This window comes from Malania oleifera, chromosome 12, assembly GCF_029873635.1.
Source record: "Malania oleifera isolate guangnan ecotype guangnan chromosome 12, ASM2987363v1, whole genome shotgun sequence".
NCBI classification, from domain to species: Eukaryota; Viridiplantae; Streptophyta; class Magnoliopsida; order Santalales; family Ximeniaceae; genus Malania; species Malania oleifera.
Genome location: NC_080428.1, coordinates 86,841,712 through 86,868,952, shown reverse-complemented (window position 1 = coordinate 86,868,952; position 27,241 = coordinate 86,841,712). Strand labels below are relative to the sequence as shown.

Here is a 27,241-nt window from a genome sequence, read left to right as displayed (position 1 = left end):
AATAATTGTATTTAGTTTATATTTTTATTATAATATTTACTAATTTATAGTCTTTTGTATTTTATTATTTCAATCACACTTTTTAATTGTTATTTGAATGAAGTACAAAAGGAACAGGCAGGTTTTTAAGTTGTTTTAGTTTTGAAATTATTGATGAAACAAATTGCTAGTCTTCAATTTTTGTTTCAATTTTTTTTTGAAAATTTCATTGTGATTATGACGTAAAAGCATTGGCAAAGTCTAGATTGGCTTGAGCATGCTTTGTCCAAGTTCATCCTTTTATTTTAAATGTATAAAATATATACAATTAATGTATTTAAACTATAAAAATGATTATACACATGATATAATATATAGGAAAAGAATGCATATATATTATTTTTGTATATGTACATATATACATGTGCGCGTGAATGCTTACTCATTCTACTCTGATAGGGCTAGGTTGACATGGAATTGTGTACCTTCACCTAGCCCTTCCCATTTCGAGTTGGGCTAGTTTCTCATGCATATTGGGAAACAAAGTGTTTCAATAGTTAAAATGACATGGGTGCCTTGTGCCCTAGGTGTACAATTTTATTTGAGGCATCTCTAATAAACAAAACATATCTATATACACATATATACACGCCGGTGTCTCCCATACACTTACTTTAAACAACACTATCTAATCCCGTCCTGGAGCTCCCTAAGCTCGGCTCCCTAAATTTCCTGAAATGTTAAAAGTTATTGGGGTGAGACACTTCTTAGTAAGACGGAATTGATTATCATCAGTGTGTGGTAACATGAGTGTTAGTGTAGTAAATGTATCCATTAAATAATTAACTTTAACTGAGAAATCATGTAAAACTGTACTCACACTTATACACTTGAAAATACATACTTTCTTTTCAAAAACATGCTTTGGTTCAATAGTTTCTCTGTTCACGTAAATCATCATAGACATACATAAAAAAATTCCTTTGAATGGACATTCATATATCATCATGTAATAACCCCACATGATTAGGTTGTGCGGTCTGAAGACTGGACTTAGCCATGGCTGGCCTACCACCAAGTTAAGTCAAACATAATCGTCTGTAAGTACGATTAGCCTACCCAACCTGGTCCGGACTCCGGGGGGATACTCTACTCTTCTTGGGCCCAATCGACTATTCAACCGCCTACACTTTCACAATAGTGTGGTTGCACTAACATATCATACTAGTAACAGTACCGTGCTCTTAACATAATTGGTCCATCAGGGTTCTTATACCATATAGTACCATTTATAACATAAAACCGTAGCATGATCTCATTTCACAATTCAATATAAAATTGCCATAACATATCTTGGTATAAAACCGTTATAACATATCTCTGTATAAAACTGTCATATCATAATCGGTATAAAACCGTCATATCATAACTGTCATATCGTGTCTCAGAATAAAACTATCATATCATAATCGGTATAAAACTGTCATATCATAGCTATCATATCGTATTTTAGTTTAAAATTGCCATATCATAATTGTCATATTGTATTTATTCCTCATGCCACACAATTTGAGTGATAATGTAATTAACTGCTCAGGAAAAAATATATTTTGTTGAAAAACAAGGGTATGATCACCTCCATAATTTTATATAACTCAAAATATATGTTTAGTAAGAAAAATGAGATGATTACCCTACTCACTTTAGTTTTTCTCAAATACATATATAATAATCAGAATCACCATATCCATATGCCTGAATATTCAGAAAAATCATATATAACATTCATGTAATCACATACTCCTTTTAAATCGGTTAAATTTCTAAAAATAAGTGACATAATCTATTCCCCTCATCTTATCCTTAGAGTGGTGCCTAGGATGCCCAAATGATGAATCCGCTTTAGTTAAAATATTGAGGATCGGAGTTAGGATCTTGAAATGGGTTTTGTTTTTCAATCTGGCCTAGAAATGGAGAGAAACTGAGGAGAGAGAGAGAGAGAGAGAGGATTCACAGCCCTAGGAGAGAGAAGATTTCCCCAAAAAAAATGAACTAAAGTCCTATTTATAGGCTGCTGTCCCAGACAAAACCGTTTTTACCGCATTTTTACTTTAGTAACTCTCGGTAATTCAAAACTATCGATGGTTTTCTTGAGCAAACCGTCGACAATTTGGTCTGCGCCAAACCAAATTTTTTTTTTTTAATTTTTTATAAATTGATATGGTCTCTTTGGCCTCCAAAACTCAATCCTAATTTTTAAAAATATTATAATTTTTTATTTTCAACTACACTTGCCATCATTTTGTTTGTGTTCTTTTTTTTAGTTAATTATCAGATTAATTTTGAAAAAATATGCCTCCACACAGACGTTCTCTCTCTCTCTCTCACACACACACAGACACATGCACACTTAATTACTTTTAAATTTAATATTCATTTAACTCCCCCCTTGCTTTCTTTTTGAGTAAGATCCGTGTTTCCTTTTATACCTATTTTAATCTCTTTATTTCTTATTTTAATTTTTCTATAATATTTCTTAAATTAATACGAAATCCACTTTTTATGCTTTACTAAAATTAGAAAAACTAAATGCATTATTCATAAAATCAATTTAATGCTATATTTTTTATATTTGAAAATTTCTAAAATCACAATGTTATAGATATGATGAACCATTAATTTTATTATGAATTACCAATCAAAGTTCACTATACACTAGGTAGTCTGCGTAGCTATTTCAGCTAGTAAAAAGTCTGGCTTGTACTTGACTGCAGTTTTTTTTTTTTAAATTTTTTTTTCATTGAGGGTTAATTGTCTCAAATTTTGATAACTCTTCCAAATGTCGAGTTGAGCTTGGGTCATGAAAATTATTGGTCTCCCACATAATTATTATTGATGATTTGTGTTTGATAAATCTTGATGTTTACTAAATTTTTATATATTTTTATGCATGATTTTTGGTCTGACTTAAGGTCAAGTTATTACTTTTGGGCAAAGCTTGTTCAGGCTTTGCCTGTTCTCAGCTCAAACTGTGCAGTGCGTAATGCTAATGTTGGCTATATGTTGTGGAGTTTCTTTGGTCCTGATTAGATCAAGTTGTCATTACATCAGTATTGTTAATTATATATCTTAAAATAAGTTGAAATTTGCTTTTATATAGTAACATAATTTTGAATTGGTTTAAATCCAACTTAATTATAAATGAATTTGATTTGATTTAAACTTCTAACAATCACATCCTTAAATCCAATATGATACTAATTTATTTCACCATATATGATTACGTTTAGGATTATTTCCATCATGAACTTTGCTTACTTGCAATAGAAGATATTTTTCTTTTATTTTTACCTTAGTGTAAGTTAGTTATTGGGATGTAATATCTTACTTTACTATAAAACACCTAACTTTTTTGTGTCTAACTCGTGACCATAAATAATTTCCCCTAAATTTGAGTGAATATTCATTCATTCAAATATGGTCATTAAATAAAAGAAAATAAATTGGATTTGAACTTAGTTCTATGGATACAACATGATTTTGGATTGCTTGATTAAGAAACTTAAAATAAGTCTGTTGGGTTTAACTAATCAAGCGCTCTAACGTCAATAAAAATTCAAGCAAACTAATGTTTTAGGATTTTAATTATTTCTTAATTGCTTGAATTTTTCTCCTTTTCCACTTGAAGATATTCTTATTTTTTGTTAAATTGTGAAGACGTTTTGTTAAGTTTTGCAAACAAGAAAAAACCTGCATACGTTGAGACAGCATGACACCAATTAGGGTTATAGGATCATGCCTTATTCACAACTCTTAGAAAATATAAAGTAATATTTTATTTGTGCCAGCTGTAGTCTGCTACACCAATTAGGGTTAAAGGATCATGCCTTATTCACAACTCTTAGAAAATATAAAGTAATATTTTATTTGTGCCAGCTGTAGTCTGCTTAACTCGGGTTTTGCCAAAAGAATATCAAGTTTCAATTTGAAGCTAACCGAATAATTACAGACATGATGACATCATTTTTGTTTTGTTTTTTGTTTTTTTGTTATGTTTCTTGCATATCATGAGTTCTCTACTAGTATTTTCGCTCACGTGTAAGTATAAATCACCAAGATTGCATGTTTGGCTAGTCCTTTTGTGGAAAGTCCTTAGACATTTTGATATTTCCTTTTGGCAAAATGGAAATTGCATCAAAAGCTCTTTATGAGGGCAAAACTATTTGACAGAATTGGGTAACTCGCCGTTAAAGCGAAGTACATGAGTAGCATTAACCCCACGTTTATTAAGACAGTAAGTACTTTCTTTTCCACCTGCATTTTTGCCTCTTGTGTGTATGCCAGCCTCCTAATTGATCATATTTAATTTATAACACTGCTGTAGCACTCCCTTTCTTGTGTTGTTTTGTTTGTGAGTTCTGCTATACTTCGTCGCTGTTCGTGCTATCTGCAAAAAAATGACCGGCAGATATCAATTTTCACACCATGTAATAGTTGATCAAATGTGTGCGTATGTTTTATGTAATATTACAATATATTATATGCAAGTAATAAAATGCATTAAACATGCGTGTGAATGCTCTACAAATGCATTGGGTATATCATATTTCTAAAAGAATTCTCTTACACTCTTGTTTCTGTTCTCACTACCACTCTAGGTATCCTAGCTCTAGAGCCAGTGAGTCAAGCCTACAAAAGCCTTGGCTTGGAAATTTTGTGAAATTGAGTTTGAATTCAACTTTGAGCTTGCCTGTTTTAGTATACAATAGTTGATGTCTGGCTGAACTTTGACCAACTGACTTGTTGAGTCTTGACTAGCTTGGCTTGTTTACGTCCATATTGATAGGAACAATGTCATTTCTCCTCTCTTCTATTCATGTTTTTTTTTTCTTACTTGTCATTGTGTCCTTTACTTGTTGATACTTTTAGTAATTTGTTATCAAGATAATTTTAAGTTAATCTTCCATATGTGCTATCAGTGTTGTCTTTCAGATACTCAGTGCATTTTCATGTTGCTTCCAAATGTATTGCGGCTTGTAATTCATAAATTTTTTTTTCTAACTGGGTGTAGTTTTGTTTCTGCAATGCAGGTGTTGATGTTGGGCATCAATTTTTTTCTCGGGCTGAAATGGTTGCTGTAGGTTTTCATAGCCATTGGTTGAATGGAATTGATTACATGGGTCAGTCTTACAGCAAGCTGGTAATGTTTCTGTTGTATTTAATGTAAAATATTGAGATACTCCACTGTGCCCTTTTTGTTGTTTGTAGCTTTCTTCCCTAGGCCCCCTACCGCATTTAAAGGAATGTCTTTGATTTTGTTTCCCACATCTTTTGTTGAACCTTAAAGAAGTGTGCTTTTATGCAATGGAAATTAAGGCATTAAAGAAATGTGCTTTTATGCATAAAAAATTAGGGCAATATTTAAAGCTAAATGAGAAAAACTTTTGCACAAAGAAGAAAACGCATTGATGATTTGTATAAACATAATCCCTTTAATTCATGTTAAATAAATTTGTTGGGCATGTTGGATGTTAGTAAATATGCTCCTGTTAAATGATTTTTGAATATTGAATTGAGATTTAAGTCTTGTTAATAAGCTATTTAATCCATATGTTTGCATCAATTGATCTTGCTCCTTTTTTTAATAAATAATTTTATAAAAGAATTTTTTGTTTGTGAATGCCTATTTTATAGGTTATATGGAAAAAATGTGCAGCATGAATTCTTAAGTTGTTTTGTTAATATATTTTTTATCTGAGATATTGTAGAAAGAATACAGTGGCTATACCTTCCCCCTCGCCGTAGCAATTGTGCTGTCTGGCCAATATGAAGATGATCTTGATAATTCTGAAGATGTTGTGTATACTGGTCAAGGTGGAAATGATTTGCTTGGTAATAAACATCAAATTCGAGACCAAGTTATGCGCCGTGGTAATTTGGCACTTAAGGTGTGTATTTTTTTTTTTTTCAACTTTACAGTAATTTATTCTTTGTGTTATTACGTTATTCGGATTTCCCGTCGAGTGCGTCTTTTTTCATTTAAAATAATTATTAAAGCTTTATCTTGTTAGAACTCCCTTGAAGTTTATTGCTTTGCACATGAGAACTATTGTGGGATTGGTAAACCGTCCTTTTGAGGCTTCAACCACAAGTTTGGGAAGAATACAAGAACATAACTTGTAGACCTAATCTTTGACTCATGTACCTAACATTGAACCATCATCAATGGATTTCTACACAAGCAACCACTTGCCCTTATTTTTATCTTACAACTTCTCTTCAAAGATTGAGATGCCACAGGCTTGTTTCCAGTTATATTAATCTGCAGTACGTGTGGCATGGTTTACATGGTTGATAGTAAATGAGTAAATGGGAATATGACGTACTTCCAAATTGTAACTTTATCCTCAATTTTTGGAATGAGTTTTCTTGTATACGAGTTTTACCTTGTTTTACAGTTTTGAATCTTTTTCTTGCAGAACAATATGGAGCAGTCAGTACCTGTGAGAGTCATTCGTGGGCTTGAATGCAATAATAGTTATTGTGGCAAAGTTTACACATATGATGGCTTGTATAAGGTGGATTCTGGAGCATATTTCAGAAAATTTTCTGTTATTTATTTATTTATTTTTTGTCAAAGGAATTCTTTGATTTGCTTGTGTGGACTTTGATGCTAGCAAATATATTTATATACAATTCTCAATATTATCTCTGTCATATGTCTGTTTGATGTTACAGAGTGCCTTTGATTATAATTTTCTTGAGATTGGGCAAGAGAATGTTTTCCTTATTGTTGCATAGTGGTCATGAAATATTTTCTTAAAAAGATATTTTTTATAAATAATTGAAGCATGTGTTTGGGAAATATGAATGCTCATAACCTTCCTATTTATGGTTTATGTGGTGGTGTTATGTAGGTACATCAATTGTTTATATTGTATATTGTCACAACATGAGGGATAAATTATTTGTTTTCCTTATGTTACACAGAATTTCTTCTCATGATTGTGTGTTTGTATTCCTAATCATAGCACGGATTTTCTTCTCATCTATGTCTGTGTGTGTGTATGTACTTTTGTTCTGAATTAAAAAGTTAAGCAATTTTGCTGGAAATTAGATGGCAATTTCTAAATGGTAACTTGTCATTTTTGGTCTGCATTTAGTTTTAGTAATAAATGGAGCATATCATTCGCTTTGTATTTTCCACTAGACACAAATCACACATAATATTTCTTTTTTCATCTCTCTTTTTTGGGACTATAAAGGGTTGACAGACATTGTTAACTCAAGACCTATTTCTTTTTTCAACCATTTTATTAATCTGAATACTATTTCCACTCGAGTAAGTTTTGCTTCTTTGTTTGCCCATGTCATGTTATAGCTGCACTGGTGGGGCAGCGTTTGAGATTTGGTAATATTGCCAGCCCACGACCTAACAGGTTAAGGGGGGCATTTGGTATCATTGTCAAAAGTAATGAAAATAAAAATTAAAAAGAAAAACTAAAATAAAAAAAAAAACTGAAATTGACAACCTGTTTGGTTGATATCCCCAAATGGAAACAATCAAAAAGCGTAATTGAACACATGTTCATTTTTGTCTTTGTATCAAATAACAATTAGAAAATAAGATTAATATGATGAAAATACCAAATTTAAAAATGTTGTAATAAAAATACAAATTTAACTACAAAAATTTTAATTGATCATTATATTTTTGATAAATAACTTTTTAGTGCTCCAAGAATATGTCACTGTATATGAAGATTGAAATTCGGTAAAATAATTTTTTTGGAGGACTTGTAAATTTTTTTCACAATTTTAGAAATGTTGATATTTATTTCAAATTTAAATGAAAATTATTTTAATTTTTCACTAAAAATTGTGTATTGAATGATTTAGTCTACAGATATGTTTGGTACTTGTATCGTGGCAATAGATTGTCAAAACCATTGAAACCACAATATCTTGTTTTGAGTGTTTCTCATGACAGCTGAAAACCGAAATGTCAACAACAGAAACTAAAAACTAGCAATGCTGAAAAACAGCAAATAAGAAACTGTAGTTGCTACTTTTCATTCTCTCACTTAATTACTATGAGAGGTCTGCCACTGCTCAGCTTCAATTGGAATATGTCAGGGCAATGCTGTTTGTAGGCTGAGTACTTCCATAAAAGTGCTATTCCATTTAGTTTATCATCAAGTTGACCATGACTAGTTCTCTCATCTATTTGTGACAGGTTATTATTTCTTCATAAATTCTTGTACTGATTCCTTGTTATTATCTGTCCTTTCCTTTCTTTGCTGCTTTTGTTTTGGACATTAACTGTTCTGCACCCACAATCATTGCCACCTTGCTTTAGTTTTGGTATGATATTAATGCTTTTTGCCACTTAATAAATATGTCAGTTTACCTAAGATCATAGACAACTTTGCATTTGATTTAATTTATCATCAATTTCGCAATCTCCTTTTATAGGTTGTTCAATATTGGGCTGAGAAAGGTGTTTCTGGATTTACTGTTTTTAAATACCGCTTAAAACGAATTGAAGGGCAGCCTGCATTGACCACTAATCAGGTTACTATGTATTCTATGTTTCTTTTGATCAGTACAATATTTCTTTTTTTCTTTTTAAAATTATAATGCTTTTTTTTTTTCAGTATTCTAACAAAAAAATTAATGGTTGAAATATCTAATTTAAATTTACAGTGAGCTGATTCCTCATTAGAGTTCTTTTCTCATACCAGAAAGTCTTGTACACTTGTCTTTCAAACAGCATTCCTGAATAGGCGGGTTAAAAAAGAGAATGCTGTAAATAATTTTCCTGAAATGTCTGTGCATTAGTGTCAATTAAATGCCTATAAATAGGTTTATGCAATCTCTAGTTCTTAAAGGCATAAAAACATACATTCTTATATAACTTCACTGTACCTTAACTACCCAGAGGCCTGAACCATTGTGGTCTGGATTAGTGCCTACCTTTTTTTATGGTTACAAATAACTAATGCTGGAAAGGTATCTGTAAATAATTTTGATATTAATTAATATGCGTATTTAAATGTTTAAGAATCACAACTGAGGTCTATTTTGTTGCTAATCAAGGTTTATATTTGCTCAATACTGTTGACCTTGAGGTTAGAAATCAATTTATTAATTTTGTCTGAATTTGGTCTTCCTTATTAGGTTTGCAGTCATTCCTAGAATTTATCTAATTTACCTAAATGCTAACTTAAATTTCATTCTTTTCGCCATCTAACAGATATATGATGCAATTTATAAATATAATGTCAAGATTGTTGTCTTAGTTCAGTCGTCGGGACTAGTGTTTTAGGTTTGCTGCTATGTTCACTTTCTGAAGATGTTGCCCTAGGTGTTGCAGAACAGTGGAAAAGGATTCATGTGGCTGACCCTGCCAAGTGGAACTTAAGGCTTGGTGGTTGCATTTGATTCATTTTTCACTTGAGTGGTTAAAAATGGTTATTATTTTACGGGGGTAAACTACATATGTATTCTCGATTTTACTAGTTCTTGTACTCCAGCAAGTGGGCATTGTGGTTTTATAGGTTTTATTGATGGGCCTACTATGAATTAACTAATAGTCTGTGATGAACAAGTGTTGTCTCTTCACATTTTAATGTGCCAAGATCGTCTTTATGCTGTATGTTTCGAAAAAAATGCTGGGGGTCTTTTGTTAGCTTTTCTTTAGAGTTGAACTTGCAGTAGGATCTTTTTTGGATATATGATGTTACAAAGTAATAATAAGCGAGTGGATTTCCTGGAAACAATTTTCATTGTATTTTACTTATTATTTATTGCAGGTTCAATTTGTTCGCGGACGCCTATCAAAGGTTCCCTCTGAACTACCTGGGTATTAAATGACTTGACTGCATGCATCATAAATGGCAGCTTTTCACTTCTCTTTTGCACTTCTCTTGTTATGAACTTATGCTAGTGTTTTATGTGCTAAGGTTGGTCTGTAAGGACATTTGTCAAGGTCTAGAAGCTAAGTGTATTCCTGCAACCAATTTATTTGATGATCCACCTGTAGCTCCTCCAGGTAAGTTACCATATAATCTGTTGTTTTGTTGCTACTTGTATAGATTGTTTTTCTTGTTTTTAGTTACTACAGCTGAGTTGTTATTCCTGTTCAAACTTCCAATTGTTGGATAAAGCTAAATAAATTGGTGAAGATGATCTAATCTGATTCAACAATAGGAAAATTACTTGTATTACATTGGGGGAACATTTTGTTATGTTTTCAACCAAGGAAAGAGAATTTTCAAATTAGCTCTACTGGATGCTTTGAAAATATTTATCTTAAAGCATTGAACTGTGATGTTTGCTAAGACTGATAAGCCAGTGTATTGTAATATAATACATGCTAGCATTGTTGGTAAATGACCCCAAGATGCAAAGTGCATTAAGAAGCAAAGGATGCCTGGGCTCTAGGCTCAAGGTGCAACCATTTGAGATTATGAGATACACATTTGATGAAATCATGTACGAATGCTCATGTAATAAATAGTGTTGACTTATTATTGCTAATATGCTCATGCAGTGCACAATTAATTTAGTCTTTGCATAGTGTTTCCAATAACCTTGTTATTTAGAACTTAGTTATATCATTTATGGCTCAAATACAAATCCTATACTTGATTTGGCTTGATTCTTGATTTTTATGTTTTGAGTATATAGAAGCTTTTTGTATCATACTTGTATTGGTTAGATTAGACCAATGCCAAAATTTGTCTAAGTTGAATATCTGTCTAGGATTGTTCTTTTTGTGACAAAACAAAAATTTTGTAGATTTTATATATACCAAGTCCATTCAAGTTGCAAAGGATGTGAAGCTTCCTCCTGATGCCCCTGGATGTAAATGCAAAGGAAAATGTACAAATCCAAAAAGCTGTGCATGTGCTAGACTTAATGGTGACTTTCCATATGTGAGTCTGGGTGGTGGCAGGTGAGATACTATTCTTCACTAACATGATTTTAGAGATCCACTGTTTTTTTTTTTTCCTTTGGCTAGAGAGATCAATGAAATACTGCTATGTTTATATATTTGATATCTTTTTAGCTATTGATTTTCAATCTGCTGACTCATCAACATTTCTTGCTTTGGAAGCTGTATTGTGTAGCCATGAACAAGTGAAGTAGGTTTGACATGATATGACCAGCCTGTTGCAATGATTTATTTTTACATTTTTAATATATGTCTTGGTTTCAAGCAAACATATCTTTAACAATCACGAGAGATATTTTCTCACCTCAATGGCCATGCTATTCATTTTCTTTAGTCTACCTGAAATTCCCTATTCAAGCATTTGCATCCATCCAAGCCCAAACATCATTTTTTTTTTCCAGCAGCATCGTAAGTAAACCAAGAAGTACCCGAAACCAAAAGAGCCAGAGATGCCTAGTCCAATGACCTTGAATAGGAGATCTTGGATGATGCATCCACCTTTTTACAAAGATATCGCCTATTCAGCCATGAGATTCCCCTTTCACTACAGGTTATTATTTGTCAAATTTTCTACCACATCTTATAGGCTTAAAAAACAGTTGTTGGGATTGTAGCCTTACCATCTTTTGTATTGTCCTTCACTATCACGTGGGAATATGACTTAACAGCAACCTGAAGAGGTGAGCTCTTTTATATAAATATATATATATATATATATATATTATTATTTATTAATTTATTTTTATTATTATTATTATTTTTAAATTTATTTATTTCCGGCAACTCTAAGAGCTTGATCTATATTATATCAAAAGTGCAAGAGGACTTTGGTTCCTGAACTGGTGCATGCCTTACAAAAGCTACACATCAATTCATCCTTCCATTTCAAAGAGCAGACAGTATCGCACAAAAGCATCCTTGTCCCTACTTAGCAAGAACAAATTCCAAATTGCAGTGTCATAGATGATTCCTCATGCTGCCTATGATGATGCTGAAAAAGAACTCACATTGCTCTCATGAATGCGCATGCAACCAAAAAAATAAAAAATTTCCTTCCCATTTATGATCGGATACACCACTTCAAGTGGATCTTCTGTTTTTAGGAATCCAGCCACTATCCTGTGAGCATGTTTTGTAACAATAATCATCCAAAGGTGATAATTTTCCAACACGTTTCTATCAAAAAAATAATTTTCCAAGATGATGCACAACCACTTACCAGGAGGGCTTTATTAAACTGAGTTGGAGGGTTTATGCCTAAGCTGCTAAAGTTTAAGTAAAATTTGAGCTCCTCACCAACATTAATACCTCATCCATTCCCTCCCTAATTTTTGGAGCATCTTCTAGTCTTTTTGCCATGTGAGTAAGGAAACTAGACGTAAGATAAATAGGAAGGTTGAACAAGGTACTTTTTATAGGTGTGGACATTTCAGCCTTAGAACAATGATGTCTCTTCTATGGCTGGATTCTTGTCAAATCTGTCCATAATATTCCATGTGATTTTCAACTTTACTTTTGCTCCCAAAGAAGTTCCAAATGTGAAAAGGGTGGCCAAAAATACTTGCGATAAAATTATGCCATCCCTTTTTCCCAAGGATATTGACTCACTTTGGTCGGATTTTATTGGAAGCTTCTCCAAAGAAAAGAATAGCTCATCTCAAGTTTATAATTTGTTTAAGTCTTCACACCCCAAAGTGAAACAAAGAATAACCATGAAAGCAGTTCAATGCTCAATGAACGCTCACTTGTAATTGCTTTTTGCAGATTAATTGAAGCGAAGGATGTTGTGTACGAATGCGGGCCAAATTGTGGTTGTGGACCTAGTTGTGTCAATCGTACATCTCAAAGGGAACTGAAGTATCAACTTGAGGTCAATTAGCTGGAAGCCACTACAATTCCATGTTACATTATTTTGTAGGTTTAACATTCTATTCTTATATTTGATCAGGTCTTCCGCACTCCAAAAAAAGGTTGGGCTGTTAGGTCTTGGGACTTCATTCCTTCAGGTGCTCCAGTATGTGAGTACACTGGAGTTCTTAAGAGAAATGATGAGTTGGATCATGTTTCTGAGAATGACTACATATTTGAGATTGATTGCTGGCACACTATGAATGGACTTGGGGGCAGAGAGGTACCATTATTGTTATTTGGGAATTCAAAATTTTCAGAATACACATCCTTGTTTCTTCTAGCTGAACAATCTAGATTTATGAACAAAGAGTCCTCAAATTAGTAGATACATGCATATTTATATCTTTTATTGTTCTCTCTCTCTCTCTCTCTCGCTCTCTCTTTTCCTTTTACTGGTCTTTCAGTTCCTTTAAAGGCCCACTACTCTTGCACGGCAGAAAGATTGTAGGCCATCCCCTTTCCCAATCCTGGGATCTCCAACCTCAATGCCCCATTATCTAAATCTTGGACTCTCTGCTAGGGGATTCATAGTTCTGATTTTGTTACTGAGCTGTTAGTTATATTTTATTTTCACCAGATCACTTACTTATATGCTCTATGTTCATAATTTGCCACTTCAAGTTATATGTCTTTTTTGTTAATATATCCATAAATCTTATAATCAACACACACATGTATATTTTATTATTAAAATTATTATGATTATTTTCTAGGGTTTAATTAGTGTTCTAGAATTAATTTTAAAGCCCATATAAAGGCTAAAATTAGTGTTGTACAACATGAGGATATGAATTTTTCAGTAAGTGGAAACTATTGAAGAGCCATGTGCCCTTTTGCGGCTCCTGTCTCCTTTTGTTCACCAATGGCTATTGGCTCTTTCCTCTTCCAAACCCTATTTCTGGGAGTTTCTCTCTTGTTCTTGTCATGTTTTGTACACAATTGTCCACTTATTTTTTATCTTTTTTTACTAGTTCAATTTGCGTGACCCATGGATGTTGTCACAAGGTGCAAATTTTTTCATCAATCCTTGGCACTGCGATGCCACCAAGTCACACTTGGTTAAGCCAATGCCTAAGGTGAAGCACGTGTAGGCTACATGTTGTGGATGTCTTTGTTGCTAACCTTGATTTTGTCATTGGGCTACAGGAATTTCTTATAAATTTATATTTTTGTATAGGTCAATATTTTCAATCCTGTATCTCTAATGCTGACACTTGTATCCATAGTTGTTAGAATCTTACGATACATGATTCGATTCATATGATCCGTATCAATTCTGCACCAAATCGATTTGAATCTTACTAGAGAATCAGAAATCAACTGAATCGCTGCCAAATCTATCAATTCACCTCGTGAATCTATCGAATCGATCCGACTCTATCGATTCACACGATTCTAGACCTATCATATCCTGACAAACCCGACTAGTTTTAAAACCCAAAAAACAACATTCCTTGCTTTTTTATTGCTTTTATTTTTACACGATTACCTTCCATTTCTTGTCTATGTCAGTTTTATGCTTAAAAAGAGGAGAAAATAGAACTTTAGGTCTTATCTTGCCGTAACAAAACCATTCTTCGCTTTAGGGGCATAGTGCTCTACCATTGAGGAGCAGAACACTAACAAGCTAAGGTGGTATCCATGTTTCATTGTGTTGTTAAGATTCAAAAGTTAGGTCTTTTAGTAGTTTGTTCAATTATAATCATTTTTTTAGGTTAATTATTTTTTTTCATTTTAATTCAAGAAATATTATGCATGAAATATTATTTTTTAAATTGTTGATAAACACCAAAAGTTCATTTATATATTATTTTCTCTTGATTCGTTCTCTTAACAGCAGAAAGTTCATTATTTTTGTAATATTTTCTTAGTCATTCTCCTACCTTTCATTTGTTTAGGGAAAGCATACACATGAAATATGATTCATTTATTATCATAATTTAAATGTATTTAATTATTTTGCTGCTTGTTTGTAGATCAATATATGCATGTCATTTAGAATTGATTTTGGAAAATTTACTGAATCTTATGATTTGATTCAAATGTCGATTCTTGATTCCCAAAAGTGGAATTTCGATTCACAATTCGAATCTTGATTTGACAACTATGCTTGTGTTATTATATAATATGATGTCTTCATGGTTGTTGATATCACAACAACCTAATTTCCTTCCAAAACATAACTCTAGTGTGAAGTGCATTATACCTTCCCCTTGTTGCCTACTTCTGTTCTGTTATGTCCTTTACTAAATTGAAAATAAAATTGTTGAAGCAACATTCTTTCAAAAATTCATTTGCCAGAGTAGAATAGTTCTCTTTAAATAGTCAGCTTTTGCATTTAGAAAAATCTTAGAACTCATATTAGGTTTGTAATACTTACCACCACTTATTTACTTTATCAGGTTTATTTGGTGTTTAGCTTTGTATTCCTGCATTGTTTCCAATATTTCACAAATTGCCTATTTAACCATCTGATATTATTGTTTCCCCCCTGTAAAATAATATCAGAGGCGTTCACAAGATATGTCCATACCTGCAAATAATCATTTGGAGAAAAGTGATGACAATTTATCAGAAAATATTCCTGAATCTGATTTTTGCATAGATGCTGGCTCCACTGGAAATGTTGCTAGATTTATCAATCACAGTTGTGAGCCCAATCTCTTTGTTCAGTGCATTTTGAGCGCTCACCATGACATCAGACTAGCTCGAGTGGTTCTATTTGCTGCAGACAATATACCTCCCATGCAGGTAGCGTTTTGATCTCCTTTTTTCTCATGTTCAGATTTGGTTTGTCTTTGTGATGTGTTTCTAATTTTAGCAGTCTATACCAACTGTTGGGTCAATAATGTATATCAAGCTTTTAACACTCCCCACTACGTGAAGCCCGATAGTGTGCGAGATAAACTCGATTAATAACACCTGTTACAGGGAATACAATAATTTCTTTAAACACCTCAAAGTAAATGCGGGCAACAAGACTAGAACCTAGGACCTCTTGGTAATCAGCTTTGATATCATGTTATATTATTACTTCACCTAAAAGCCTAAACTGTTAGGTTGTGAGCCAACAATGTATATCAAGCTTTAATACCAACATTTTTATATTTTACGAAAGAAAAATTTTACATAAGCTAACTTTCAATTTTGTGCTTCCTGGCTGTCTCCACTTGTAGTAAGATGTAGCAGCCTGTTTATAAGCACCAGAATAGCAAGTTCTGCAGAAAGAATTTTTTTAATGTAATATTGCAATGCACTTTTTGTATGTTGACTATTGAAATTGAAACAGTTCCCCACATCTAATCATTTAACCCTGGTCTATATCACAGTACTGGATAACAATTTTTACTTTCCATTTTAGTGTTCTGATAAGTGCAAAAAAATCAACTATTTTTTTATTTTTTCAAAAATTGTATGACTTAGATAAACAATAAACAGTTTTGACACCATTTGCTTGTGTAATTAGTTCTATTTTTCATTTCTAATTTTTCAAATAATTATGTCAATCCCACCTTGTTTTCCTATTTTCGAATTTATAGAAAAGTTAGAAAACAATTTTTATTATTTTTTTAGATTTCTAACTCATACTTGCATATGAGAGTAAGAAATTTGGATCTTAGACTTTAATTTGCATGGATATAGAGTTTCTTTTAAATCCACATAAATTCAAAATTTAAGCCCCAAAATCCGTTATCTTAGGTATTACCCTTATATAATTTTTGGAAACTTGGAAAATACAAAATGAAAAATTGTTTTGCACCTTATTTTTTGTCCTTTTAATACAAGTTTTTTAAAACTAAAAAACAAGCTAAAACTTTTATAATTTTTTGAAAAACTAAAACATAAAAAACAGAAAATGTTTTCGACCACAGAATGGGCCTTAAGATTTTCCTAACGTCATCACACGCCCTGGAAATCAAGATTTTTTATGTTATTATCACACCAATTCCTAATCCCGTATAACTTATAGGTGTATTGAAAGCTTCGTACAGAGGGTAGGTTTTTCCGGAAGTATAATACAATACTATATTTCTGGATTATCACTTCTACCCTCTTGAAATAGATTCCCAACTCTCCTTCAGCCTCATTTTTCTCCTTGCATTTTGAGTTTTCTCAATTGATGCCTCCTAATAATTTGACAATATTTGCTACTAGTGAAGTCATGTGAACGGGTATCTAACTGAGGTTGACGTTTTCTTCTTCAATTATTAGATTAGATTGAGCTCATGCTGCATGTTCGGAATAACAAGCTGTTGTTCTTTTGTTATAACAGGAACTTACATATGACTATGGCTACGCCCTCAATAGTGTAGTAGGACCTGATGGCAAGATAAAAGAGCTGCCATGCTTCTGTGGTGCAGAAGGCTGTCGGAAACGCCTGTACTAGTTAGATGAAGTTCCAAGTTTTTCAACCGACATCAGCGCAACTCTATCGGCTTGAGAAAAGAAGTGTTTATAATGAATTTTGCCTTTTTTGATTCTGGAAAACAAGAATCCAGCTACATAAAATTTACTAGTTGTAATCTTCAGTGTTGTATTTTAAATGTTGTCTATCGTGTGCTGACAGTATCGGACGCAATAGATGTGTATCATGGAAAAGGTGTCGCAAGTGAAAACACAAGCTGTTGTTATTGCAGATGTAGAAACCATTAATGTCAAATGTTATTTTATCTGGCACTTATTGTAAGTATTGTCTTGTTTAAAATCAATTCTTAATAGTTATTACGAAGTGTGATATGCAAGTTGAACTTCAAAATCTGTCCTAACATCAGTTTTAAAGATGCCCTTTGAAGATTACAAGTGCGCCGAGGGAAACCTAGGGCTAGCAATGGCTGCAGGTCTGTTGCCCAAACAATTACGGAGACTGGCAGTGGAGCTACGCTAGCAGCCTGGGGGAGGTGACAAGTTTAGTGGATTAGCTTCAAGCCATTTGAAATAAGGTACCTTTAGTTTGGGGTTGACTTTTTCCTTACATTGTGTTGCGATGGATTAAAATCTTGAATTTGGAGTTGTGTGAGATTTATACAATAAAAAATTGTATATAATTTGATTCATACAATTTTGGTTTAAATTTTTAAATAGATGTTCATGTACATATGCACATGCACATATAAGTTGAACTTTGTAATTTTTTTTAGGGCAAATAACACCAACCTCTTAGAGGTTTAGCATAAAGATGATGATCTCTTCTGAAATTTTAAGAGATTAGGAACCTTCTCTCTGAGATTTTAAGAATTTCACAAATCTCTCTAAGGTTTGTCAAGAAAACATTTATCTTTCCTTGGGTTTTCTAAAACTTATTCGAGAGGTGTGTCTGTAGTTATTTTGAAACTCAAGGGGAAGTTTTTAAATTTTTTGAAATTTTAGAATAGATCAGTGTTTTTATTTGTCAAACTAACTTGAAAAGAGATACGTATCTTTTGCTCAAATTTTAAAGTCGTACAACTCCACCTCTTTGTGTTAGAAGCTACACATCCTACAGTCTTCAAAAAGTTCAAAGTCCAAACCCAGGGGCAGGAGTCAGGCCCTAAGGCCCAATGGAAAATTACAAAACGAGGCGATAGAACCTCTTAACAAAGTCAAAGAGCGTTTAAAATCTCAAACTGCATGCGTACAGCTGAAGAACCCACCCTGTAGTGAATGCAGCATAGGCTCAAAAAAGAAAGTTCCGCCAAAAAGGGAGGAGAAGACTTTAAATTTTAGTGTAATATTGAATTAAATGGCTTCTAGCTGGAATCTTTATTCTATTTATTTCATTTTGTTACTTGGAAAAGTACAAAACTACAAATGAGATCACCAAAAGCCACATCTTAAAGACAAGAAAAAGGAAAGGGAAACAGCCAAATCCTGCCTAGCAGCAGCATCTGGAAACACCTCCCATTTAGGAGGTGCCTCTAATTTGCTGCCAAATATGCTTTTACTTGTATAATTATGTGCATGTTGATTTACAAAATGGATCCAAAATTTGTATATTTGATAATTAGGACGCCATTCTTTTAAGGAATCACATGTTAAAGTATAATAAATTCAAAAAAAAAAAAAAAAGAGAATGTTTGGTGAGTATTTTAAATTATTAAGAAATTCATAAATGCCCACCACCTATGATTCTTGAAATGTAAACATAAAAGATTCCTTGGTCACATTTTTTTTAAAATCATTAAAGATTTTCAAAAATTTTGAATATATTTTTTTGAAAATTACCGCTGGTGACTTGATTGGGAGATCTTTGAGAATTTTTTTAAGTGTGAGCTGGAAAATCTCAATGCTCACATTTTATTTGACTCAAAAGTCCTATATAATGGTATGTAGTATTCTTGAAAATTTATTACTTTTACAAAATATTTCCATATATCTCTTTTGTCGCATGTGTTTCATAGTATCTTGTTTCCATAAATGATTTATGATTCTTAAACCAAACTCCTAACTAAAGAATTCTCTAAGACAGCGTTTGAGTTTTTTGAAAGCATGGATTTTAAAAAGGATTTAAATTTATGGATTTGGACAAAACTGGCAATGATTTGATGCTACATTTTTCACTCAAACCCTCGAAGATCTAAACTCTAGATTCCCCATTACTAAATATAGAATGAGCAAAACACACCAAATATATTTTCTTTAATATTTTCAATCAAACCCTCAAAGGTCTAAACTTCAAACTCCTAATTCCCAAATATAGGATGAGCAAAACGCACAAAACACATTTTCTTTTATATTTTTCACTCAAATCCTTAAAGATCTATACTCTAAACTCCCAATTCCAAACATAAAATGAGCAAAACACAAGGAACAAAGTGTTCTTTTACAAGTTTTTTGGTGTACAAGAATGCATCAATATATTTTTTGCATTTTTATCATATAAATTTTCAATTCATTGTAGTGCCAATCCAATTCCTTCTAATGAACTAAGCATTGCATTTTTCTCATTCTCAGTAGGATCAATATTTATAGTTAAAATTGGGAAAAAAAATTTTAAAAAAAAATAAAGAGAAAATGGGGTTCCTGTGTTTGTTTCTGCTAACAATGGTAGAAGTAGGACATTGGCGTTTTTCCATGGTGGGCAAAGGTCAAGGATCGAAAACAATCAATGGATTGATCTATTCTTGGAAGATACATTAGTCTTTGTCTGCCACTGAAATTCTAAAGTTCATGGACCCAAACCTCAAGTGGATGATTAAACAAAAGCAAAACGCAATTATGTGCAAGAAAAAGGAACCCAGCCACACTCTAAGCCCTAGGGTACTTAGTGTAGGGTATCCTTCCACAACCATAGATGTTCATTTTTCTATTATTTTTCTCTTGAAGACTTCACTATTGCAGTTTGTGCATGAGACTATTCAGCATTTGTCAAAACCATTATGCCTAAGGTCCTCCCTCAGTGCCCGGCCACATTTGATGGCTCTCCATTAGCATTGATTAAGGGGTGCCCTTGAGGAGGCCAGAGCATAATTTGTGTGGAAATGTTCATTGGAATAGTCAAGGGGTTTAGTAAGTTGACTTCTAACTCACGCAAATTTTACCTGATCTCTTCATTATAATTCTATTTGATTTTATTTTATTTGAGTTTGAGTTCAAATTAGATCTACTTGAATAACTTGATTGGCTATATTTAAGTTCCTTAATACAATTAACAAACTTAGACTACCTTTGTTGAATTTTCTTTCTTTTAAATTTTTTATATTTTATATGTTGTACGCTATCTACTTTATATGAAGATTTAGTATTAGATACGATATATTTTATATACTCATATTTAATATTATTTGAAAATCAAACTAGATGAAATTTTCAGAATCAACATCAAGCTGAGTTGTAATTCAACAATTATAAAATTAAGAAAGCCCAAGTCAAATATTAAGCTAAAAATATTTGAATTAAGTGATCAAATGTGTTTATCTCACTTTTTTTTTTTTTTTTGACTCTTGAATCTCCTCATATTAAGGAAAACAAAATTTTAGCACGACCCAGTTACTCAGTCAATATATATAATTTTTAGTATAAAAGATACTAACCTTTCCTGAGGTTTAGTAAAAGGATAATGACTTCCACTGAGATTTCAAAAATTTCAGGAACTCTCCTTAAGGTTTCAAAAATTTTAAAGGTCTCCCCAGATATTTGCGAAAAAAGACACATCTCTCTTTTTATATCTTAAAAAAAAAAAAATTTAGAAAGATCTATGCCTTTTTGATAAATCTTATAATAGATCTGTAATATTTTTGAAACTTTAAAAAAAGATTTATGAAAATTTTATAATTTTAAGAAAAGTTTCTATCTTTTTGTCGAATCTTAAAAATGTGAGTGTCTTCTATTTTTATTTCTATAAATTCAATAAGTTGAATTTATGAGTTACAAGGTAGAACATGGAGATGATGTACTAATTGAACATGAAAATAAAAAATTAAAAAAAATCCAAGGAAGGGCGTGTTTGGGTTTAGGTTTTCCTTTTTTGGGTAAATTATTAAGGGAACATGAAAGTGCATGAGAAAGGCAGAGACGCAGAAAGTTGCAGGGGCATGGAAGGCTGTCATGTCAATTCTTGCTGCTTCAATTCACAAAGGGGTTGTTGCCTTTGGTGCAGGCAAATTCAGAAGCTGCCAAGGTGCCCAAACAAAATCTTGCAATTCCCCATCTAGATAATGTTCATTTTTGTTTAATTATTTTTTCTTCAAAGGGATAAAGTAGGAATCAAAAGAGGGTGCTTTTTGCAATTTCGAATAATTGGAAGACTGGTGATTCTTTCCACCATTGATGGAAGAGTACCTTTAAAGCACTTAAAAAAAAATTCATGGTTTATGGCAAATGATTGGTTCTTAATATTACTCAAAAAAGTATAAGTTTTTGGCCCTTGCATTTCTTAATATTTGATTTTTTATAATTTTTTATTTTTATTTTTATTTTTAATAATAAATTCTCCGTCAATTTTAGTTGTGATAGCATTTTGTCTGTAGCATCGAATAAAGCAGGTTGCGAGAAAAGTAGAGAAATATTTTTTAAAAGCTTTTAACTTTATTAAAACACACAAATATATTTTTCATCTTTTCACTCTTTCATTTACCTCTAATTTTGTTGTGATATGTGGCTCATATAGTGGGTGGAAGGCTTGCATAAAGAGAAAACATGGTGAAAATAGTATGTTGGCCTTTGCTGAGGAAATTGTTGACAATTTGCCCTGTATCCGTTGACGATTCAGTCTAGAATTCATAGAGTTCTTGCTCTCGGTATTAAACTGTCGACGGTTTGGCTCGAAACCCAATGCATATTTTCAAATTCAAATTGGGACATTAGGCTGGTTAGGGTTTGGAGGGAAAGCCTCCGGGAAACCTTGTATTTGGATGGTTATTTGTGTATTTGACACAAGATAGTAAGAAATCATTATCAATTGCTCCCGTGGATGTAAGCATTGCCGAACCACGTAATTCCTTGTGTCTTTGTTATTGCTTTCATATAATTTGCGTGATTGTGTTGTTTCTGTATTATTCACTATTAAATGCTCTGCGTTGTAAGATCATGTTATTCCACTGTGCATTTGATTTTCACAAAAAAAAAAAAATTGGTATCAGAGCATTGTTGTAATGGCTTCAGGAACTTTGTTTGCAAAATTTGACGTTGTCAAGTTTAATGGAATCAAAAACCTCGGTTTATGGAAGAGGAGGGTGAAGGATCTATTAGTGCAGTAAGGTATGGTGAAGGTCTTATACGGGGTTCAACTAGAAGGCATGAATGATACAAATTGGAAGGAATTGGAAGCAAAGGCTAAGGCGACTATCAGATTGTATTTGGCTGATGATGTGCTGTATCATGTCATGGAAGAGGATTCTCTTACGTTCGTTTGGCAGAAACGCGAAAACCGGTACATGTCTAAGTATCTTACGAATAAATTATTAATTAAGCAAAAGTTATATTCGCTTAAGATGGATGAAGGTTCGGATTTAAACCAACACATTAATGCATTCAATCAAATCATAAGTGATTTAATACGAGTCAATGTAAAATTCAAAGAAGATGACAAGACGCTGATGCTATTGAATTCCCTACCAATATCTCACGCGTATGAAAACTTTATGACTCTAACATGGGGTAAAGAAACCCTGAATTTGGTAGAGGTAACAAGTGCATTGCTGGGTTTTCATCAAAGAAAATGGTCACTGATGAAATTTCACTTGATGAAGGGCTTGTGGTGAAGGGATTGTGGTGAAGGATAGTTGTAAGGACCTATTTTGGTATAAGACCACACCGTCGATGATTTAAGGAATCGCAGGAAAACCATCGATGGTTTAGTGGGGCAACGGTTTGGAATAAGACCAAACCGTCTATGGTTTCAGAAATCTCAAAGAAACCGTCGACAGTTTCAAACTACCGAGAGTTTTTATATAAGAATATAAGAAAATTGGTTTGATAAGAGACCAAACCATCAATGATTTCAAGAAAACCGTCAACAGTTTCCTACGGGCTAGGGGGTCTATAAAAGGAAATCTATTATTTCTTTTCATTTTAACTCTCTCTCTCTCTACTAGGGCTTTCACTCTCTCTCTCTCTCTCTCTCTCTCTCTCTCTCTCTCTCTCTCCTTTTCCCTAAACCGAGTCTCTCACTCTCTCTCTAGCCCAAAGGCACTCCACACATGTTCTTCGATCCTATCCCTCTCCTCTCAGCTTGCCCATCCTCACTCCTCGGCTAGGTTAAGAAGTTAGGTTTTCCTCCAAAAGTTGTATGGAAAATTTTTTAGAATAGGTAAGGGGATTAGATTATGTTAGTTATTTTTGAAATTTGAACCGATTAAACTGAAGTATATGGGTACAGGAATATTATATATGATTTTCTAAATGAATCAGACATATGAAATGAGGGTTTTGGTTATTATACATATTTGAGGAAAACTAAAGTGAGTGGGGTGATCATCTCCTTTTCCTGAAAAACATATGTACTGAGTTAAACTAAACCCTAGAGATGATCATACCTTTATTTTTAGCAAAGTATATTTTCCTAAGGGGCAGTTTGTTATATTATGATATATTACTCAAATCGTGTGGCATGAGAATGTTTATTATTTTTGTATAATTAAACCTGATGGTTTTTATGGTATTATACAGTGAAAGATATGGTTTTTGTAAAAACCCAAAAAAAAAAAAAAAAAAAAAAATTAAAAAATTAAAAAATTAAAAAAAAAATAATAAAAATAATAAAATAATAAAATAAATAAATAAATAAATGATTAAATATTTAATTAATTAACTAATTAATTAATCGGATTTAAAAGAAAAAAAAATTAATTAAAAAAAAATTAATTAATTAATTAAAATTTATTTTTATTTTTATTAATAAAATATATTATTATTATTAATATTAATTAAATATTATTTTATATATATATATATATATATGTTAACCACCTGAAGCTTCTTGAAGCTTCAGGTGGATTCCTAAAGTTAATTCACGCGCCAATTTAATTCATACTATTCTTCTTCTTCTTCTTCTTCTTCTTCTTTATTTATTTATTTATCTTTTGATCTGCAACCTGCAATCACTCTCTCTCTCTCCTCACGTTCTCTCTCCCTCTCTCCTCGATTTCGTGACGGATTTTCGCCCGATCGAAAATCCGAAGATACCACTGGACTCCATTCGCTGCTGCCGTCATTTCTACCGAAGCGGATCGGTGATAGGAGCGGCGTAGGCATATTCCCTGGGGTAAGCCATTTCCCCCTTTTTCTTTAATTTCTTGCAAAATATAAGCCCAATTGACGAACGGACACCACCACGAGAATCTAGGGATGATTCTCTACAAGTCTAGTGGGACGGAATTCTCATGGGGGTGTCGGGCCAAAACTCCAAATTTGGGGTGCGGCGATTATTAAGGGGCTTATTTTTAATTAATTAGCATTAATTTAGAAATGCTAAAATATTAAGCATCTGCGACTGAAATAGGATTTCCGAAATTTAGGGCTTGGGTGAGCGCCGCGGGTGTAATTTTGGGACCCGCAAGCAAAATTTGAAAAATTAAGTAGGGATATTAAATAATAGTTGAAATATTAATTTGAGGTATATGGAGCCTAAGGAAGGCTAGATGAATATTATTTTGGAGAAATAGATTAATTAATCTGGGGAAAAATGTAAATTGCAGGAATTAAATTTCGGACGCCAAGGGCGTGAAATTTTGGGTCCTAAGGAATTTCTTAATAGTCAGGTAAGGGAATAAACTAAAGCAGTAATTTTTCATACAAATTATTATTGATTATGAGTAAATTTATTTTCAGAAAAGCATATGTTATATTGTGTATACGCATGAAATGTACGATTGGGAAAAATATGCTATTGATGATTAAAATGTATATGTATGTATGAGATGTAAATAATTCACAGTTTTTGAATATGAAGTATGACTTTTAACAGCATATGTGTGCCATGAATATTATTTTATTGTGAAAAGTTATTATGATGTGAAGGATTGACAGATTTTACGAAACCAAGCATGATTTCAGGCATTTATGAAAATTGAGTTATGTTTGTGATAAATGATGTATTTCAGCTATATATATACTGAAACGAAACAAATTTTGTCGCGAGGCCAGATATTTATGTTATCGGCACGAGGCCGTATTATGTTATTGCGCTGAGGCCATTGTATTTATGTGATCGGCCGGGACCGAATCTATGCTATCGGAACGAGGCGCGTGCGTATTTATATTATTGGCGCGAGGCCGTCATTTAATAGATTTTGGCGCGAGCCATATGTATGATTTCGGCGCGAGGCCGTATATTATGTTTTCGGCACGAGGCCCGTAATGATATATGTATGCATCAGTATATATGTTTTCAAACCAGGAGGTAGTTGAAGTTAGACCAGGAGCTCCCGGTACCGTAGCTATGGAGTTCATTTTGGCACGAGGGATATTAGTGCTAACGTGTCCAGAATGGGGATGGGAGATGGATAGTCGATGTGGATTTAAGTAGAGTGTGGCGTCCACCCTGGCAGTACGGGGGGGGGGGTGGGGGACAGGGTTGTGCGGGCTCATCGTACTTACAGACAGATTTGATTCGGAGAGTGGTCGGCAGCCATTGTCGGGTCCCGCCTTCGGGCTGCACAACCCGTTCATGGGGGGTAGGTATACATGACACTAAAGCTAGCTATTCATCCTGTGTTTATTTTTAGTACTACAGTTATAACAAATGATTTTATGTATGATATGAATTATTAACAGATGTGAAAATATATGTTTACCCAGTACGATATGATGATGTTTATGGAGTTATGAAATGTACTATATACGTATAAATGCTTTAAATATTCATGTTGCCACACAGCTGTATTTAGTTTATTTTCCCTTACTGAGAAGTGTCTCACCCCCAATATTATTACATTTTTCAGGAGTCCCTGAGAGACGGCGGGTCAAGACCGCCGTTGAGATTAGTGAGATTACCCTGTGAGGAGGGGTAAGATTTTGTACTAGGGTTAGAATTATTTTGTGTTGACCCTAGAGATATTTGATGTACATGAGGATGTATAGTAGTACAAGTATCATAATGTTATAGAAAGCTCTGGTATTATATTTTATGACTGGATGTTGTGAGATTTTATGTGTACTGCTGCTAGGTTTTCCGCTGTGTATGACAGGTGTCCCCGCTACCCACGGGTTCGGGTTGACCATTTTATTTATTCTGTGATCTTTATTTAAAGAAATTGAGGGACGTTCCATTTGGTATCAGAACCTAGGTACTAGGTTCTGTAGACTCTATGAGGTGCAGGCAGTAATAATACCAGAGTATAGGATAAAAGGATTGAGGTCTGGTTTTGTTGTCTAGATGCAGGACTTCCGTGGTGGTTTGTATGATTTTCCTGGGGTGACGATTTCAGGAAATTCATTGTAAACTATATCGTCGGGTCGGGTATCTAGGTTGCAGGATTGAACCTTGAATTGAGATTAGGAGTGAGAAGTTAATTAGGAGAATATACTATATGAGTTGGGGGATACACGTAGGAAAAGAGGTTTTGAGTTAAGTTATTTCTTTCTTTTCAGGATGGGACCACGGGGAATAGTGCCCACGCTAGTGGGAGTGAGGGCGCTGGACCCTCAGGCGCTGGCGGGTAGTGATTCAGATGCGTCTACGCAGCGTAGCAACAGCAGGTTATGGCAGAAATTGCCAGGAGTTCGAGAGAACAAGGTGGTCCGTCTGTAGGCCACGGTTGACGATCGAGAAGTTCATAAAGATGAAGCCTCCAGCTTTCTCAGGGGGGGAACGGATCCTGCAGTCGCTGAGAATTGGGTGCAGGAGATGGAGAAATTTTTTGCAGTGCTGCAGTGTTTTAGAGGAGCAGAAGGTGCTGTTCGCCACCTACAGATTGACTGGAGAGGGCCGAGAGATGGTGGTCGGTGGTGAGATTGTTAGAGCAGCAGAGGACT

The 27,241-nt window shown here is 33.4% G+C and overlaps 1 protein-coding gene across 1 annotated transcript in view; it reads left to right on the top strand.

Moving 5' to 3' along the window:
- The window catches only part of LOC131144881 (histone-lysine N-methyltransferase, H3 lysine-9 specific SUVH4-like), a 32,578-nt gene extending 15,051 nt beyond the window's left edge, over positions 1-17,527 (top strand). Inside the window, exons 6-16 of the mRNA XM_058093809.1 lie at positions 5,070-5,179; positions 5,748-5,927; positions 6,459-6,557; positions 8,455-8,553; positions 9,795-9,844; positions 9,945-10,033; positions 10,783-10,939; positions 12,704-12,809; positions 12,888-13,070; positions 15,359-15,601; positions 17,124-17,527. Of these exons, the coding sequence (XP_057949792.1) occupies positions 5,070-5,179; positions 5,748-5,927; positions 6,459-6,557; positions 8,455-8,553; positions 9,795-9,844; positions 9,945-10,033; positions 10,783-10,939; positions 12,704-12,809; positions 12,888-13,070; positions 15,359-15,601; positions 17,124-17,237 (1,430 nt within the window). The 3' untranslated portion in view covers positions 17,238-17,527. The remainder of the gene's footprint in view (positions 1-5,069; positions 5,180-5,747; positions 5,928-6,458; positions 6,558-8,454; positions 8,554-9,794; positions 9,845-9,944; positions 10,034-10,782; positions 10,940-12,703; positions 12,810-12,887; positions 13,071-15,358; positions 15,602-17,123) is intronic.
- The last annotated feature ends 9,714 nt before the right edge of the window (positions 17,528-27,241 follow it).